Source organism: Aythya marila, assembly GCF_965140915.1.
Source record: "Aythya marila genome assembly, chromosome: 20".
Taxonomy (NCBI): domain Eukaryota; kingdom Metazoa; phylum Chordata; class Aves; order Anseriformes; family Anatidae; genus Aythya; species Aythya marila.
Window position 1 is genome coordinate 4156793 of NC_139061.1, and position 18236 is coordinate 4175028.

General features: G+C 48.4%; 2 protein-coding genes across 2 annotated transcripts; both read left to right on the forward strand.

Moving 5' to 3' along the window:
- Positions 1-107: 107 nt before the first annotated feature.
- Positions 108-5569, forward strand: DERL2 (derlin 2). Its single transcript, XM_082776481.1, has 7 exons — positions 108-215; positions 432-497; positions 778-851; positions 1294-1387; positions 1913-2108; positions 2694-2784; positions 4608-5569. The coding sequence occupies exons 1-7, from the start codon at positions 123-125 to the stop codon at positions 4711-4713; spliced, it is 720 nt and encodes a 239-aa protein (XP_082632607.1). The 5' UTR covers positions 108-122; the 3' UTR covers positions 4714-5569.
- An 803-nt stretch (positions 5570-6372) lies between these two features.
- On the forward strand, positions 6373-18000 carry DHX33 (DEAH-box helicase 33). The gene is made up of 12 exons (XM_082776206.1): positions 6373-6499; positions 7025-7185; positions 7909-8136; positions 8816-8986; positions 9569-9754; positions 10389-10500; positions 10860-11019; positions 11789-11877; positions 12425-12552; positions 13119-13322; positions 14077-14163; positions 15490-18000. The coding sequence occupies exons 1-12, from the start codon at positions 6379-6381 to the stop codon at positions 15796-15798; spliced, it is 1956 nt and encodes a 651-aa protein (XP_082632332.1). The 5' UTR covers positions 6373-6378; the 3' UTR covers positions 15799-18000.
- Positions 18001-18236: the final 236 nt, after the last annotated feature.

An 18236-nucleotide genomic window follows, 5' to 3' on the forward strand; every position in this document is an offset into this window, starting at 1 on the left:
CGGGCTCGGGGCTCGGCCAATGAGAGCGCGGCGCGAGGAGGTTGGGGGGAAAAGGGGGAGGGGAGGGGTGGAGGGGCGGGGCCGGAAGCGGAAGTGGCGGCGGCGGGGCGGGGGGCGCCAAGATGGCGTACCAGACGTTCCGGCAGGAGTACCTGCAGGTGCCGCCCGTCACGCGGGCCTACACCACGGCCTGCGTGCTCACCACCGCCGCCGTGGTGCGTGGGGCCGGGGGGGTCTCTGAGGGGGCTGGGGGGGCCGTGAGGGGGATGTGGGGGCCCTGAGGGGGACGTGGGTGGGTCCTGAGGGGTCCTGAGGGGTCCTGAGGGGGCTGTGAGGGGAGTGGGGGGGGCTCTGGGGGCCGTGAGGCTCTGTGGGGGCCGTGTCTGCTTCCCGGGGCGCTCACTGTGCCTCTCTCTGCTCTTCCCTTGCAGCAGCTGGAGCTGATCACGCCCTTCCAGCTGTATTTCAACCCCGAGCTCATATTTAAGCACTTTCAGGTGAGCGTTCCCTGGGGGGGGGGGGGCAGGGGGTTAAAGGTGCCCATTGGTCGGGGTCATCTGCTGGGGGATGGAGGCTCACAAATCACGCTGGCTCCTCCTGTCAGAGGTGTATGTTAAAAACTAAAAACCCTAATGAAGAGAGATCAGTGGATGGGAGCCCGAGCCTTAATCTCATTTACTGTAAAGAATTTTTCAGTTGCACCATTACTTTTCTTTCTATTTAGGATGTAAAAATGAGATGTCACGTCTAAATGCCTTGTTTCTGTCTTGTTTCCAGGTATGGAGGTTAATCACAAACTACTTATTCTTTGGACCAGTTGGCTTTAATTTTTTATTTAACATGATCTTTTTGTATCCTTCATCGGGTTTGTGTCCTCTCCTTAGAAAGCACAGCTCCAGAGTGTAGCTGTGTCACTGTGTGCAGGTAGCCAAAGGCTCAGTTCTGCTCCACCGTGGAATTGCCGGGAGCTCAGCACTGCTGACATCACCCGTGTCATGGACATCAGCAACATCTCTGTAACTTGCCAAGAGGCCTGCCATTTATTTCTGTAGTGTTAAGGCTTTGTTGTACAAGCCTGATCCTTCATGGGTTTTGCAGCGAGTTGGCTCTGAAACTGGGAATTTTCTCCCCTGTAACATTTTACTCCTGGGTCTGATCTCTCTGCTGAGGTGCCCAGACTGAGCCAACTAATGGACTAAGTTGATGCCTGAGCTTAGGTGCGTGTTTTGCATAATTGAAACCTTCTCTCTTTAAATTCACTTGCTATCAAATTTTCCTGACCTGTGACTTCAGATACCGTTACTGCCGAATGCTTGAAGAAGGTTCTTTCCGAGGTCGGACGGCAGATTTTGTATTTATGTTCCTTTTTGGAGGACTTTTAATGACTGTATCCTTCCTGGTTTTATTCCAAGCTACTTCAGGAAATCTACCACGCTGTTAATTTCTCTTAGTTCTCAGATGATAGCATGTTTGTCTTGTAGCTTGCGGAACATTAGTACTTGTTAAAGTGTTTTTTAATGCTTATTGGCTGTCATTTAATTTAATTAACATTTAATGCTGTTAATTACTGGGCTGGTCTTTTACCTTCTGCTGTTCAGCACAATTGCAGAAATGAGATCCTCAGAGGAGGGCGCTGCTCAAGTGCGTAATCATGCCCGGGTTACCTAAGCAATGCTATTGCTTCACTGATTTCATGCTAAACTCTGTTTTAAAGAGATTATTCATGCTGTGGGCACTCTGAATCCTGATTTAAGTGTTGAATTTGACCATAGATCCAACTTAATTGAACCTGGGAAGGTAGAAGGGAGAATTGTATGGAAAACATGGGATTACAGGTCAAGCTGATGAATTCTTTCTGTGCTTGACTTGAGAACAACGACTTGGTGAACTGTTTCCTTTAACCACCCCTCAGCTTTTTGGCCTGTTTGTAAACCTGGTGTTCTTGGGCCAGGCGTTCACGATAATGCTGGTGTACGTCTGGAGCCGCAGGAACCCCTACGTCCGTATGAACTTTTTTGGTCTGCTCATTTTCCAAGCCCCATTTCTACCATGGGTATTGATGGGCTTTTCACTGCTTTTGGGGAACTCCATCATCGTGGATCTTCTGGGTAAGGAGTGGTTCAATCACAAGGATCTGGTCCTGCTGGTGTTTTACATGAAACAAGGAGCTTAGGGAAAAAACCTGGGGCTAAATGCTTTCTCGTGGCTTACCATTAGTCTGATGTAATATTAGGGTATTTATACCAGGCTTCTCTGATTTCTAAACGTTGCAGCACTTTTTTTTTTCTGTAACAAGGATTAAAAGAGCTTCTGAGGCTTTGGCTCCTTATTGCTAGGAATCAGTGAAGTCTTACGCTGAAGGAATAATGTCAGCGCAGGTAACATCAGCACAGATGCATAATCTAATTACTGATGTGAGACTTTTGGTATAGAACCTCTTATAATTGCTGGTCTTAATAACTCTATTAACTCCTTAATGTCAGTATGTTCTACAGTGACAGCTGCTTTCCTTGTGGAAGTTAACCTTATCATCTGATGTCAATGTGCTTCCGTGTTTTTTGTGTTTCTATATTTTAATATTTTCTGTGAAGGAATCAGTGGTTTTTTGTTTATTTTTCCTGAAGACTCTTGTGAAGCTCTTGTAAGTCATAAAGAAGCACTGGAGAAATAACCGTTTGGTATTTCTTTATTAGGCATTGCAGTTGGGCATATATATTTTTTCTTAGAGGATGTCTTTCCCAACCAGCCTGGTGGAGGAAGGCTCCTGAGAACACCATCTGTCCTGTAAGTACTGGTTTCTCATTTGGAACGGGTATAAAACAGGGCTGGCGTGAAAGCTCTTCATAATTCAGTCCAGCTGACTCCTGGTAAAGAAGGCAGCTTGAGACAGAATTGCAGTATGATGCAGTTGCTGTTTTATTTATCTCCTGTTGCCAAACAAAGGAGGGGATGGCGTACAGGTGTGTAGGTGGCTGGTAACCTGAGGGGAAGGGCTGAAGGGTTCCTGTAACCCCCGATGTCTTTGGTAACACTCGGTAGGCTTTGCTGAGCTCTGCCTCTTGGTGGCACCAAAGATGCATCTCACTGGGCTGTGAGGAGCAAGTCCAGTTAGGTATGAGCAGAGCGATTGTTAAATGCGGTGTAGCTGATGTTTGCTGTCTGTAAATCGCCCTCCTTTTGCAACCTTTGCAGAAGGTGTCGGTGTTTATAGCACTGAGCACTGCTCAGCGAGGGTAGCTGACATCAGAAGGCAGGGTCTGTGAGGCTCTTGGAATGGAGCTGAGCTGATTCTCTTCTGAGTAATTAAAGTGCCATATTTAGGCTCATTTAACTGATTGGTCGAGTGCACGTGCAGGGAGAATTCCTTGTTCAGCAGGGCTTTGCCTTCAGCAGCTGTTCGGGGCGATCATGCAGCAGTAGCTGTCCTGGAACAGCTGCGCCGGTCTCTTTTGGTAGCTCTGTGCTCCTCTTGGCTGGCCTGAGCAGCCACAGGCTGTGCCTGGTGCAGGCTGCCTGCCCGCAAATGCAGCCTCAGGAAAATGAGGAGCCCAACTGCAGGTGTGTAACAGGGGAGTGCTTGAGGTTTATATTTTTCCCATATTCACACCCAGCTGTGTGCAGGAGGAATCGCCAAGCTGCCAGAGCAGTGCATGCTGCCTCGGTGGCTTTCTTCCTCTGTGGAAAAAGTGCCACCCTGCTCTCAGGCTGCCGGTTAAATCCCTTTATGTGTGTGTTCAGAAGGCTGCTCATTACTCGCCTGGGTCCAGATTTGTGGACTTTTTTCCCAGATTCATTAATTTTCTTTGATGTGTCAGCTGTAATCCTCTAATACTCTTGGTATTTTCCATTTTTCCCACTCTGAAAATACCTCTAAAATGGCCTGTCACTCCTGTGAAGAGAAATAATCCCCTCAGCTACTCTAAGGACTGTCTTAAACATTACTTTTCAGATGTCTTGGATATAATAGCTGTTCTTATGCAGCCTGTGATTTTTTTTTTCTTGGTTTGGTTTCAAAGCACCTACTACACTGTTGTTTCTGGACAAAAAAAATAAATAAATGAAGAGAGGAAGGAATATGAAACTAGTTTTGATGGTTAAAATAACATACAAGATAAAGCATGAATATTATGTTTTTGTAAATTGGAAACTCCTGGTCTCTAACGCTGTCTCAAACATACAATATTCTGTGTATTTCAAGTCTGCCTGTCAATGCCTGCGTCCTGTCTGTGAAATTGAGATAATACCGACCAGTTTTGACTCTTACTTTGTCTGCCTCTTAAGGCATAAAGAGCACTTCAATATTCTGTTCATGTTTTTCTGTCTTAGCCAGTCTTGAGAAAACATTCTAGCTGGATGAAATTCTGCCTTACACTGGAGATGGAAGTTTTAACTTCCAGTTAAATCTCATCAGTCTCGGTTGATTTAGCCACATAATTCTAGACCTCCTTCCAGATGGCTCCTAATTGGAGGGCACGTGTGACTTGGGTATAAATCAGCGGTGCTCTGGCAGGCAGCTTCTGAGGGAGGGCAGCGTACGCGTGTAGAATTTGAGCAGTCTGGATTTTATTGTGAAATGTGTGTTCTAAAGAAAAAAATATATTTTCCAGGAAAGCAATATTTGATACGCCAGAAGATGATCCTAATTACAACCCCTTGCCAGAAGAACGGCCAGGAGGATTTGCGTGGGGAGAAGGTCAACGCCTTGGAGGCTAGCAGGGGGCTGTGCCAAACCCCAGCGACAGCTGGCAGAGACTGACTGACCTGACGTTCTGTACCGGGGAGTCCCTCGTTCCCCGTTGTGGAAAGAACACTTTTCAACAGCTCTATGGTTTTGAATACAAGCACTTTATGAAATGGCAGTCTAATCCAAGACGCTTCCAGGCTACCAGTGTCTTCCCTTGTCGGGGAATTTATTGTGCTGGTAATGCAAATATTAATCCAGTGGAGCCAAAAAAACTAAAACTGGAAACCATTTCCTGTCAACTTCAGTTAACAAGACCATGAGTACTTGTTTGAAGTGATTTCTAAAGCATTTTTTTCAAGTTATTTGATACAGGAAACTATATGGGAAACTTTGCAGGGGACAAAAACAAAACAAAACATATTTTTTAACTTTTTTATTCTTGGATAAAACAGCTACAAGATGGTTGGAAGTGTAAGTCCCTGTTTCAATGGCAAAAGTTTCTTAGTCCGGGATGCTAACGTCTCCAGCCTTGTTTGAGTTGTAAGAAATACAGCATTCAGCATAAAGCATACAGGCTTTTTATTTTGCCAGTTATTTCTGGAACGTGCCTCTCTGTGAACACACTTGCAGGCTGAGACTACATTTTGATGGTTTTCCCCCAAAGACTGTGTGTTCTGATAACCAGGTCTGAGTCTTACTGGTTTGTCTAAAGAGGTAGTTCTACAGAATCCAGCCCTCCCTCACACCTGCACACTTCCAGCAGTCATTTTATCACTTGGAGCACTAGGGAAGAGAGCTTGTCTGGAGTTGGAACTGCTCAAATATCTCAGATGATGAGTTGAATAAAATGTCTTGTGGATGCTTTTTTGTTACTCTTGTATGATAATCCTGTAGTCTTGAGGCAGATAGTAAGAAAGCAGAGGTGGAAAACCAGGCCCCTGAAGAGAACATTAATGCAAGCTTTCCCCAGAAGTGCCTCTACGAACTGCCAAGACAAAGGATCGTTTGTTCAGTGTGTTCAACGTGTAGTCCCTGTATGAAGCTTGTGGTAGGAGCATCTGTCCACTGTGAGTCGGTGACAATAAGTGAGATCTAGCTTGGAGCTGTGCTGAGTTATAAATGCCTCTTTGAGGAGCCTCACGGGGCATTCAGAGCACAGGTCAGCTCGTTGGGTCCAGTCACTCTTAGACTTGGCTGTCCTGAGTAGCTCTGATCATATTGGGACAGACGGAATATGAGTTTGATCTGCAGCTTCCAAATGCAGGAGGAGAGGCTCCCCCTTTACACCTGATCTTGGTTAGTTGCAGATTTTTGCTGTTCTTGCTTTTAAGGAGGTTGGGGCTGTTCGTAGTGCTGGAGAGTGATCCTGGGGTCGTGTGAGGCGATGCTTGCCCACAGGCAGGCTGTTAGTCAGGGCACACAAAACCAGGAGTGCTTTGTCCCTGGATTCTCCATTAAAGCTCACGGATACGTGAGGGAGCGCTGAGGTTGGTTTGTTCCTAAACAGACCTTAAACTCTCCAGAATTACACCATTTTGGGCACCGTGTCCGGCTGCTGTGGGGGCAGTGCCCCGATGCGCGCCCCCCTGCTCATTTACCTCAGAGCAGCGGACTACAGCTCCCACAATGCCCCGCGCCGCACCACGTGACCCCTCCCTCCTCCCTCCCTCCCTTGCCGGCCCCGCGGCCCCGCCATGCTGCCCGCCGCCCCCCCCGGGCCGGGCCTGGCCCCCGCCCGCCGCTCGCTGCCCATCTGCAGGGCCCGGGCCGCGCTGCTCGGCCAGCTGAGGGGCCTGCACAGCGCCGTGCTCATCGGTGGGGGGCCGGGGGGGGCCGGGGGGCGTTGGGGAGGGCGTGGAGGGGGTGTGTGGGGGGCTAAAGGGGGTGTGGGGGGGCTCAGGGGGGTTTATGAGGGGCTGGGGCGCTGCCTCAGGGCTCGGGAGGGCAGAGGGTGCCAAGCCCTAACTCGCTGGTGCTGTGACAGCTTTAAATTGTCATTAGTTACAGCTTTGATTTGATTACGGGTTTGCTTTGGGAGCTGCTGGTGGGGGGTGAGGATAGGCAAAGACCCAGTGCTCTCTGCACGCAGCGATCACCTCAGGCACCCCACAGACAGCGGTGTGGGGTGTGCTCCGTAACCCGGGGGGCTGGGGAGAGCCTGGGTGAAATAACGAGATCTGGGCAGGGGGCGAGGCGTTGGATTCCTCCCCTGCCCTGCTGCTGCTTATCTGTAGGATCCACTTGCCTTCTCCCCATGCTGAAACACCTAAAAGTTAACCCAAAAGTTGAACTGGGACCTCTTGTTTGATGGACAATCTCTATTCGTTTGGTGTTCCTCAGGAGAAACAGGCTCCGGGAAGACCACCCAGATCCCTCAGTACCTCTACGAAGCAGGAATCGGCCGCCAAGGCGTCATCGCGGTGACGCAGCCCCGCAGAGTGGCTGCCATCTCCTTGGCCACACGAGTCTCGGATGAGAAGAGGACGGAGCTGGGGAAGCTGGTGGGTGCCCTCCTGGGGGCTGTAGAGGGCTGCTTCAGCGCTGAAGTGTCATAAATGGTGTGGGTGTGATAAAAATGCTAGAGACATGGGGCTAGTAGGTAGTCTTTGTGTAATAATATGCTTGAATGAAAAAAAGAAGCAGGCAAAAAGCTTCTTGTGGCTCAAGGGAACCTGTATTTGATTTCAGTATTTTACTCCTTGGTTACTATCTGTGTTCCTCTACTTGAAAAAAAAAATGGTTAGTGAATAAAACAAATAGAAAAACTGCATTCCCCTCCTAGGCCTTCTCTCCTATTGCTCCCTGTGCCAAAATTCAAGGAAAGCAAAGTGCTGGATCCATTCAGATCTGTGGGAGAGAGGAGGAGGAGGAGGAGGACTTCCTCTAAATAAAAGCGTTCGGAGAGCATGCAGCAGTTCCTAGCAGGGGGAGGAAAGAGAGAAAACGTGGAGCGTTTATGATGAACTTCCAGTTGGGAAAAAGCTCACTGGTGTAATAAGTGGCTGGGGTGTGGTGTTGGGACCCTCCTTTGGGTGGAGTGTTAGATTTACCAGACAAACTGCTCACAGTCTGCGGATGCGCTGTAGGCTTTCTGAAATTCTCCCACAGTTCTGGCTTGGCTGATGTGTTGACCAGAACACTTTGTGGTCCTGCTGTGAGGTACAACAGCAGTGAGAAACGTAAATCCCGTTGTGTTTATGTTTCTGTTATGGTTGTTTCCTTAGGTGGGCTACACGGTGCGCTTCGATGACCTGACGTCTGATGAGACAAAAATCAAGTTCTTAACGGACGGGATGCTGCTGCGCGAGGCCATCGGGGATCCTCTGCTGCGCAAGTACAGCGTCGTCATCCTGGACGAGGCCCACGAGAGGACGATCCACACGGATGTGCTCTTTGGAGTGGTGAAAGCTGCCCAAAAGAAACGAAAGGAATTGGGCAAACTGCCACTAAAAGTATGTTTGGCTGGGATGGCAGCGAGAGGCGGGGATGGGGCTTGGCCTCTGCGCTCTGAGTAATTGCTGGGCTTTTCCATTGTGCTTGAAATTTCAGTCTTGAATATTTTCCAGTTCTTTTAAATCCAAATAGTTTAGAGTGGCCAACTCATGATGTGTTCCTGAGAGTGCCCTGGGTACAGGACCTTTCTGTTATCACAGCTGTATGACGTGGTTATACTGGGGAGGAAGGTTGCACGTGTGTCAGGTCATGATTTGGAGCAAGCAGATCTTGCTTATCTAATGAAGATGGGTGCAAGTACAAGATGAAGTGTATGAGTGCGTGTTGGCTTTGAAGAGGAGGGCGTATAAGGGACTTTGTAGGTTCCCAGTACAATTTCTTTCAAAAGACTCTTGTGCAGCCCAGCATTCTGGGTGCTCAGCTCTGTTTATTAAATGTCAGAAGAGAATTTTAACATGACTCCACTCATTTTGTCATACCAGCATGTTACACTTGTGTCATACCAAAGCTGATGGCTGTAACATGGAAAGATTGCTCTCTTCTGTCCCAAACTCTGTGCTTCTGCTGTTCTGAGCCTGTAGCACAGTCTCAGGAAGCTGGCTTTTGGTTAGTCCTCGACTGCTAAGTGTTCTGCTGGGTCCGAGCTGCAGCGCTAACCCATTTCTGCTCTTATTGTAGGTGATTGTCATGTCGGCTACGATGGATGTTGACCAGTTCTCCCAGTACTTCAGCGGAGCTCCCGTTCTCTATTTAGAGGGCAGGCAGCATCCCATTCAGGTCTTTTACACCAAACAGCCTCAGAGCGATTACCTCCAAGCAGCACTGGTGTCAGTGTTCCAGATCCACCAGGTACGGGGTTCTCGTCGAGTTTGTGCCTCCCTGGGGCCGTGGGGGCTCGCAGGTTGCTGTGCCAGAGGCACTGAGGTGTCCCTGAGAGGGACAGTTAGATCGTTTAATCAATCTGTTTATTACCCTGCGTCTAGTGCTTTGAAGGTGATCTTGGTAGGATTCTGGGGCTTGTACATCAAGGCTGGAGTTGAAAGCAGACTGCTGTGCAAAGCTCTCTGATGTTCGTTCCTGCCTAACACCTACCTGTTCCTCTCACCTGAGCTTTCTGTCTTGTGCCTGGTGGCCCTACCCCTTGCATGTCCTGGACAGTTATTTAATGAAATAGATGTGTGAATATGAGTGATTCCTCCATCCTGTTAAGACAGAACCCTGCAAAATGCTGTTCCCTTTGCCTCTGATGAATCCTTTGGGATCTCAAGGCTGATCCGCAGCTCACACATTCTGTGTCTTTCCTTTCTTCTGTACGTGCTTCAATGACCTGCTCTCTGGCCATCTTGGCAGACTTGCTGTCAGTACAACCTCAGTTCTCCCTCCCTCTCCAATCTGCTGTAACTTCTCACTTGCTTTTTCCTCTGGCTCCAGGAAGCACCCTCCTCTCAGGACATCCTCGTGTTTCTGACTGGTCAGGAAGAGATTGAAGCGATGACCAAAACCTGTCGAGACATTTCCAAGCACCTCCCTGATGGCTGCCCGCAGATGACGGTGATGCCTCTTTATGCTTCTCTGCCCTACTCTCAACAGCTCCGAGTCTTTCAGCCTGCCCCCAAGGTGAGGCAATGTGATGGGTTAACAGGGTGAGTTTATTTGCTTGCATGATTGTTTACTTCAGGCCGAATGGTTCCAGTGTGATATAAGGCAATGCAACTGGGGTGGTGTTAACAGAGGCGTACAGTAACTTGTCTGGGATTATGAAAAGAGGGAATGATTAGGGAGAGGAAAAAAGGGGCAGAGGAATTGAAATTTGCCCCATTTCATATGACTTCATATCGCATAAAAAGCTGTGGCAATTAATATGCCAGCCAAATGCTAAGAAAGCTAAACACCTGGGCGTATTTGGCAGGACCATAAGAAGAGGAAACTTGTGGCCTTGGGCCTTTTGTTTCCCATTCAGATTCTCTGCTTGTGCAATAAATTAAACCAAAATGTTGTAAAGATGTATTTGATACCTGTTCTCCTGTTTGGTGTGCTTTGTTGCAAGACTTGTAGGTGCATGTTTTAAAAACTGATTAGGAACTAGTGGTTATCTTAATTTACAAGAGCTGGCATAGCAAACATGATGTGTGTTTGTAGCATGCTATCGTGATACGGAGGCTTGACCCACACTGGCTGAAACTGGTGGAATCTCCCATGGCAGTTAGCCAGAGATGGCTTTTGACTGGCTTTAGTTTGTTCTTCCTCGTAGGGCTGCCGCAAAGTGATCCTCTCCACCAACATTGCAGAGACCTCCATCACCATTTCGGGAATAAAATATGTCGTGGACACAGGCATGGTCAAAGCAAAGAAGTACAACCCTGGTGAGGAACAATGCAGAGATTGTTTGCAGTTTTGTGGAAGTTGTTTGAGGCAATGTGCCCCACTGGCAGCTGATATAAAGCACCCTCTGCACTGTCTAAATTAACATCCCAGGTGTTAGATGGCTGTTTTTATGGAGTACCAGCCATGTGGGGGTAAATTCTATCAAATATGAATCTTCTCTTCACAGACACAGTGCATGATAATGAGCTTTGCTTCAGGGTGCTACATCAAGAAAAGTTTGAGCAGCAGTTGTATGGGAGACTCCTGGGATGTTTTGTTGTTAATTCCACAAGGTTGTGTTTTTTCAGAGCCCTGTGTTATGCAAATGTTGACTGAAATAATTCTTTTCCACGCTCAGAAATTGGTCTGGAAGTGTTGGCAGTCCAGCGGGTGTCCAAGGCCCAGGCCTGGCAACGAACAGGGAGAGCAGGGCGGGAGGACAGCGGGATCTGTTACCGGCTCTACACAGAGGACGAGTTTGAGAAGTTTGACAAAATGACAGTACCCGAGATACAGAGGTGAGAACATGGTGGTAAAATTACTAATATCAAAGATTTGAGAGGTCTGGCTGGGAAGTTGTTAATTTCAACCAAAGCTGGCAGTCTGATTATTCATCCCCTACTGCCCAGTGAAGATAATGCTGGGTGTGCCACTCCTGCAGGCTCCACCAGGAGTCATCTCCATGTTGTCAAATCAGGCCGTTAACAGGCTGCTTGAGTCCATCTGCAGGCAGGTACTTGGTCTTAGTAACATATACATTATTATCTGGAGTCCATCCTGCCAAAGGAATGCACACCTGGCTTTGTTAACATTAGAATTATTTCCCTTGCTGCTTTCATTTGAAGCAATATTTAAGTCTGGTCTTCATAGTCATCAAGAGAGAACATGGGCAGAGGGGGGGATTGTAGTTCTCTCAGTACAACCATAGGTAATAAACCTTCTGTCTGACCCGTCCTAAATTGTGCTTGCATGACATTACGTGCTTGGAGTCCTGATATTCCCTGACAAACAGAACCCTGATGCTGTCCCACTTCTTGCCACACCTCTTCTCTGTACTGCTACAGATGGAGCTGTGTAAAAACTCAACAGCAAAACTGGGTCTAGGGGATGGCTGTTCAGGAAGTCGGGCTTCACCAGCCAGCTTTGGACTGGTCTCTGTAAAGTTACAGCACAGATCTGAACAGATCTGAACAGATCTGAGGATTCTGTTCTTCCTCTCCTTATTTTTTTCCTTCACTCTTCTTTGCCTGTAAACTGAGATATCTCCGTTGTTTTTTGCCCGTGCAGGTGTAACCTGGCCAGCGTGATGCTTCAGCTCCTGGCTTTGAGAATTCCCAATGTACTCACCTTTGACTTCATGTCCAAACCATCTCCTGGTAAGTGCTTATAAAAGCGGTTTTGGAAAAAATGAGTCACTAAGGGATTGCTTAAAAGTAATGTCTTTGTGCCAGCCTGAGAAGATGGAGTGTGGAAGGCCAGGGCTGTGAAAAGGGAGCTGTCTCTCTCTGTGCATCTGCTCCTGGTGGTCCCAAAATCTTGATTCATTCATCACTTGTGCTCAGTCTCATCAGAGCAGCCATGGTTATGGCAGAGTTGGAGAGCCCAGCCTGCAAACAGAGCAAGGAGCAGTTTTGGATCATAAAGGACGTGGCCTTGACTGTCAGGGAAAGCCATAGAGAATCTCCCAGGGCCTCTGCTCAAAGCTGCAGACGGCAGCTTTAGGTCTGCCTCTGTTCTTGCTACTTAAACAGGAAGAGGTGATGGTTCTGCTGGATCACTGGGGTGCTCATTTCTCTGAATTGATAAACTGAAAGTGCTCATCCCTCTGCTCAGGGGAAAAGGGTGGTGATGGTAGCTGCTGATCCCTCTGGTTGGCACTGGCAGGGATGTGATCTCACAGCCTGAACCGTCTTGTTCTGACAGATGCTATTCAAGCAGCAATCGAGCAGCTGGACCTGCTGGGGGCTGTGGAGCGAAAGGAAGATCAGCTTGTCCTGACTCCCATGGGAAAGAAGATGGCTGCCTTCCCGCTGGAGCCAAAGTTCTCAAAAGTAACACTGCAGAAAACTCAGCTCACTTTGATTTCATGTGCTTCTCCCAGTACCATTAGCATTTCTCTTTCAAACCCCTAAAACGAGGTCTAGAATTTGGGGCGACAGCAGCTGTACTGGTGTATTTGAGGTACATTAATGAGCACAGCTTTCTTTACAGCAGCTGTGCTGGTTTGCCTGTCATTTGTTGCTTACATAAAGGAGATTTTTAAAAGCTATTTTATTTCCTTTGGCACCTCTGAAGCTGAAACAAGGTCAGTTCTCTTGCAGTTTCCGGGATTGCTGGTAGCACTGTTTGACAGTTTCATGAAGTGTCTGATACCGTCGTGGGTTTTAGTAATCCGTGTTTGTACTGAATCTGAGCTGGCTGGTCTCAAAAAAGAGCATGACAATTTCTGGTAAAGGTGCTTGGTAGGCCCCGAAGAAGACTTATAGTTGTCCCTAGGTCCAAATGTTTATGAAATTGTCTTTAAACAGTGCTTGGTAAAATTCCTTGGCTGTCAGTGAGCAGAAAAGTGCCCATCTGGGGTGCATTTGGTCAATCAGTTTTCTTCTGTGGTTTGCAGACCATCCTCCTGGCCCCGAAGTTCCACTGCACAGAAGAGATTTTGACCATCATAGCGCTGTATTCAGTGGACAGCGTCCTTTACAACCCCCCAGCCCGGCGGGAAGAAGTGCAGTCTGTCAGGAAGAAATTCATCTCCAGTGAGGGCGATCATCTTACCCTGCTCAACGTGTACAGGGCCTTCAAAAACGTCAGTGGCAACAAGGTAGGGTGCTCTGAGGTGCTGTCAGGGGTTGTGGCGGTGAGGGGTTCTTCTGGAATGCAGCAGTGACAGCTGCATCCTTCAGAGCTGATACAAAATGCAGCCTTCCAAAGCACCTGCGAGAAGGAAGCTCTCGCTCGTACTTTACAGTTGGGTAGTGGGAGAAGGCTGTTCGGGCACCTTCTTTCCCCAGAAGGCTGCAGCAGATCTGATTATCGGAGTTGTGTGAGACCCGTTCTGTACTCACAGAGCTGGATTTCTTCCTTACCTGCTTACAGCTGGAAACAGGAGGGAGTGAGAGAGCATCGTAACTGATAAATACCTGAACATACCCCTGTCATTGCACAAACACTGACTATATTTAAAAACAGATGCTGATTTATCCTGCTCTATAAACTTCTTAGTTTGATTTGTAGATCGGTAGGCTAGCACACCCCATTCTGTGCAATGTCTGCTACTCTTGGATAATTTGTTTTCACCACCTGTGGGGTATCAAGTGCTGGTTTGCAGCACACGGTGACCTTGCAGAGCAGCCCTTACTAGGAAGAGAAACAGCAGTCAGTCTCTTGGTGCTGTGGGAAGGAGTGCAGACAAAGGGAGGTAGTCAGGGGTGGAAATCTGACAAGGAAACGGGTTAGCAGCTTTTTTTCTGGGAGAGTCCATGTTTGGAGGATTCTGCTTTGCCTGAGGTCCAAAGACTGTTGTGCTTCTTGGGTGAAGAAATGGCTCCTCCTAACTCCTTGTGCTTCTGCTGCAGGAATGGTGCAAAGAGAACTTTGTCAACAGCAGGAACATGATGCTTGTGTCAGACATCAGAGCTCAGCTCAGGGACATTTGTGTAAAGGTAACTTGTTGCCATACTGTGTTTGCCTGTTTCATCTGTTTGTATCCTTCTCTTTGTCCCCAAACTGATTTCTCTGTGCGCCAAGTCCCAGAAGCAAGAAAATATGGTTGTGTTTTCAGTTTCTCATGTGTAGTCATGTAGAATTCCTGACTGTGCAGCTGTGCCCCAAAATCTTGGAGCTGCAGGGCTCAGAGTGCCGAGGAGAGGTGAAAGGAGAAGCGGAGCTCTGGGAAGGCTTCTCAGAGGGTGGTTATTCCTCATGAATTTTGCTGCTGTAACGTGGCTGGGCTGTGCTGTGTGTGCCCTGGGGTGATGCTGGGCTCTGCAGCCCCCACTGACTGGCTTCTCCATGGAGTCAGGCAGTCGGGGTAGCAGCAGCTCGCACGCCAGCACCGTTCCTGCCAGCCACACAGCACAAGGCACAGCATGGGAGCTGCCGCTGGGTGCTCACAGTCTGGATGTGAAGTGGGAGCTGCCATTCAGCACCCCTGTCCTGCTGCAGATGCTGGTTGGCCTGAAACTCGCTCCTAGAGGCGGAGAGTCTCGACCTGTTTTGTGATTCATCTCTCTGCTATTAGCCTGGATTAGCTTAACGTCTACCTGGGCTGAATTCCCAGCGGGCCTTTTGTATTTCACACCCCAGCTGGATTTATGACACAGTCTCACCTGATCTCAGGAGCCCATTAGAACAGGGCTGTGCTTCCCCACGAGGGTGCCCGTACACGTTTGCTTACTCGTCAGCACAAGCACGCTCTGCGAGAATAACTCCCAGCTGGAGTCCTGGGCAAGCAGATCTGTACGGGAAGCGAGAGCAAGTAATGCTTGGCAGTGAGCATTTCCTTGCACTATAGCTGTGCAGGTGGCAAAGGTCCCTGCAGCACGCGATGCCATGGCCTCCAGCTCTCCTCCAAGCTGCTGAGGAGGGAGGGAGGACTTTTGGGGCGGGTTGGATGGGCCCAGTAGCTTTGGAGGGTTAGGAGCACTCAGACCTTGCCAAGGCTGCTGTTCCTCTGCAGAGCATGGATGCCGGCCCAGAGGGAGCAGCAGGCACAGCCTGTCCTCTCCACGCAGCGCTTCTGGGCAGAAAGAGTTCTCTGAAAGCCTGTGGGTGAGGTTAGGGCAGCACCTCAGCTAGCTCTGTGGGATCTGGATCCCCTCTTTCTGGGTTGAAGCCTTCAGAAGGAGTATCAGGAAGTGATGCATAAGCTGGAGCTGGAGCCCCAGCTTGGTGTCTGGCCCTGCTGGGTGTGATGTGAGGGGTCCCTGAGGCCAGGCTGCTCTGTGAGGCGTTACCAGCCACCTTCTCTCTCTCCCGCTGCTGACCAGCTCTCGATCCCAATGGAGTCCTCCCGCGGGGACACCGGGAACATCCGCCGCTGCCTGGCTCACAGCCTCTTCATGAACGCCGCCGAGCTGCAGCCGGACGGCACCTACAGCACCGTGGACTCTCACCAGCTGGTGGCCATCCACCCCTCCTCCGTGCTCTTCCACTGCAAGCCAGCCTGCGTGGTGTACAACGGGCTGCTTCACACCAACAAGTGCTACATGCGGGACCTGTGCGTGGTGGACGCAGACTGGCTGTACGACGCGGCGCCCGACTACTTCCGCAGGAGGCTGAGAACGGCCAAGAACTGAGCTGGGGGTCTGGGACCACCAGGCGTGCACTGTTTTTAGGCTCACCCTATAAGACTGTTTCTCATTTTGTAATGAATGTACAGGAACGGTAGAGCTTGGCCTTGCCAATCAGGTAAAAGCCTTCGAGGAAAATGGCTTCTCTGTGAGAGCCAGACCTCACGAGTTTCCGTGGTTTAGAACAATCGTCCTTTTCACAGTTAATCTGTGAGAGGGGAATGCAGTGTGTACTCTGTGCGTGCGTGTACATGCGTTTGATAAATCCCTACTGCAGGGGGCAGAAAGGGGAGCTGTTTTCAGACCCCTGTTTTTAACACTTACTGACATTTAACAGGTTGTATAAGAGGAAATGAAATCCTAAGAGCTCTTCTGAGCAGACTGGGTATTTTTTGATGATTGTGCTTGTATCTTTAGCAGGTTTTATTGCCAAAAAAAAAAGGAGAAAATTTTAAATGTCTACTTTTAAATCCCTATATATAGGGGGAAAAATGACGTTTTTTCCTTTTACTATTTCTAGAAGGGAGGTGCTACTGTCTTACCTCATCACACATCTTTCTGCCCACATGTCATGTTCACCACCTATTTGGGATCGTGTGAAGGCCACTAATGAGGATAGACCCCAGAGAGGTCTTCACTGTTTGTTTCTAAGCCTTGGAGGGGCTGTCCAGCCACCTGTGCATTGGACGTCCTCTTTGTTCTCCCCTTTGCTGTTGGGGCAGGTGATTCCTCAGCAGACACTTCTGTCTTGACTCGCTCTTGTCCATTTGCTTCTAGCTTTGGAGTTGGCTCCCCGTCCACAGTAGCTAATCAGGCCAATTTGAGGCAAATTCAGCAAAACAAGAACGAAAATGTGGTTTAGAGACTGGACTTCATTAAAAGCCCTTGATTCAGCAAACATTCCTGTCTTCTGCTCAGGCTCCAGTGCTTCTCCCCTCTTCAAGCTCCCTTAGAAGTTTGGAGCATGGTATTGTCATCAATCATAGTTCTGCCATTAGTACCTCTTATTTGTATTTTCTTCCATATCCTCTTGGCATCTACTTTTTTTTTTTTTCTTTTTTTTTTTTTTTCAGTTGTAGAAAACTGACAATATGAAACTTGTTGCTGAATTCTAGAATTTAAGATCTAGAACCACTCCAAAGGGCAAACTTCCTCTTTAATCTGAGGGAAAGTGTTTGTGTTATATTCTCACTGTGTGCTGTTGTGGGATAAAAAGTAAATTGTTTTTAAAGGATATACTTGTAGAATGACCTCTCTGGGAGAGGTAATTTACAGTTTCAACAGAGTCTGTTGATATAGCTTGTTAATTTATGCAGATTTTTGGATGAGTTGAACTAAAGAAGATTAAGTGTCTGAAGGGATGGGGGAGGAAACTTCTGTACATGCAGTGTCATTTTGTACTATAGGGGGATTAGTTCATGCAGGCTATGATAGGATTTTCTTCTGACTAAAGTGGTGGTTAGTCCTTGTATCCCTCAAATATCAAATATACAAGCTCATGACATATTAATGGGGCTGCGCAGGGATGCAGTCATATTGGCTATTATATTGGCAAGCCCTTGTCAGTATTTTTCTGGGGAAAGCTGCTGGCTTTGCTTGTGATCTGCGGGGACAAAGTGCATTTTGCATGTCATGGTATGTCCTTCTGGTTACATACATCACGGTCACACAGTACGTTGTAAAATGCCTTCTCTTTGGTCTCCCAGTATGGACCTGCCTTGGTTGTTTCTTTAAAAGCCGGGACAAATACCTCTTTTTAAAACTGGAATTTGAGTTGTGCTGATCTTCAAATTGTCTCCCAAAGTGGTAGTTAACTAAGTAGGTACCTGGCGTACCTGGAGTGTCTCGGCTCAGCCTGCTCCTGGAGAGGGTGATACTGAATGTATGCAGTATTGTTCTTTGGTACTTAAAAAAAAAAAAAAAAAAGGACTGTGGGACACAGACAACACTTGTCACTTTTGTGTGCGTGACACTTTGGGTTGGGATTTCAGGAGTAAGCTGTTACTTCAGTTGTAACTCACACAAACTGCAGGGAATTATCAAAGCACTCTGTATCTATTCCATGGTTTTACAGACTTCGCATCTCTACGGAAAGTGGAGTAAAAGCACATTTTGTTTGGACAGTCTTAATTAAACAGCCTGAGGGAGGGGATGGGAGTTGATTTAGAAGTAACTGGTTTGTATATTTTTCCCTTAATAAAGAGTGATGGCAAAAATCCAGGTCCCGGGACTGTTTTGTGAGGCGGGGGGAAGGTGCTTGCCTAGAAGAGGCAGGACAGGCCCCTGTCGTACCTGCTCCTGTGGGTTTGCCTTGGCTCCAAGCAGCCTGGGGTGGCGATGCCGGGCAGCCTGGAGCCGGGGGTGTGAAGTTAGCGCGGGGCCATGAGCCTGAGCCTCGCCTGTGGCCTTGTGCTGGGGCTGCCTCACCAGGGGGCAAGTGGGCC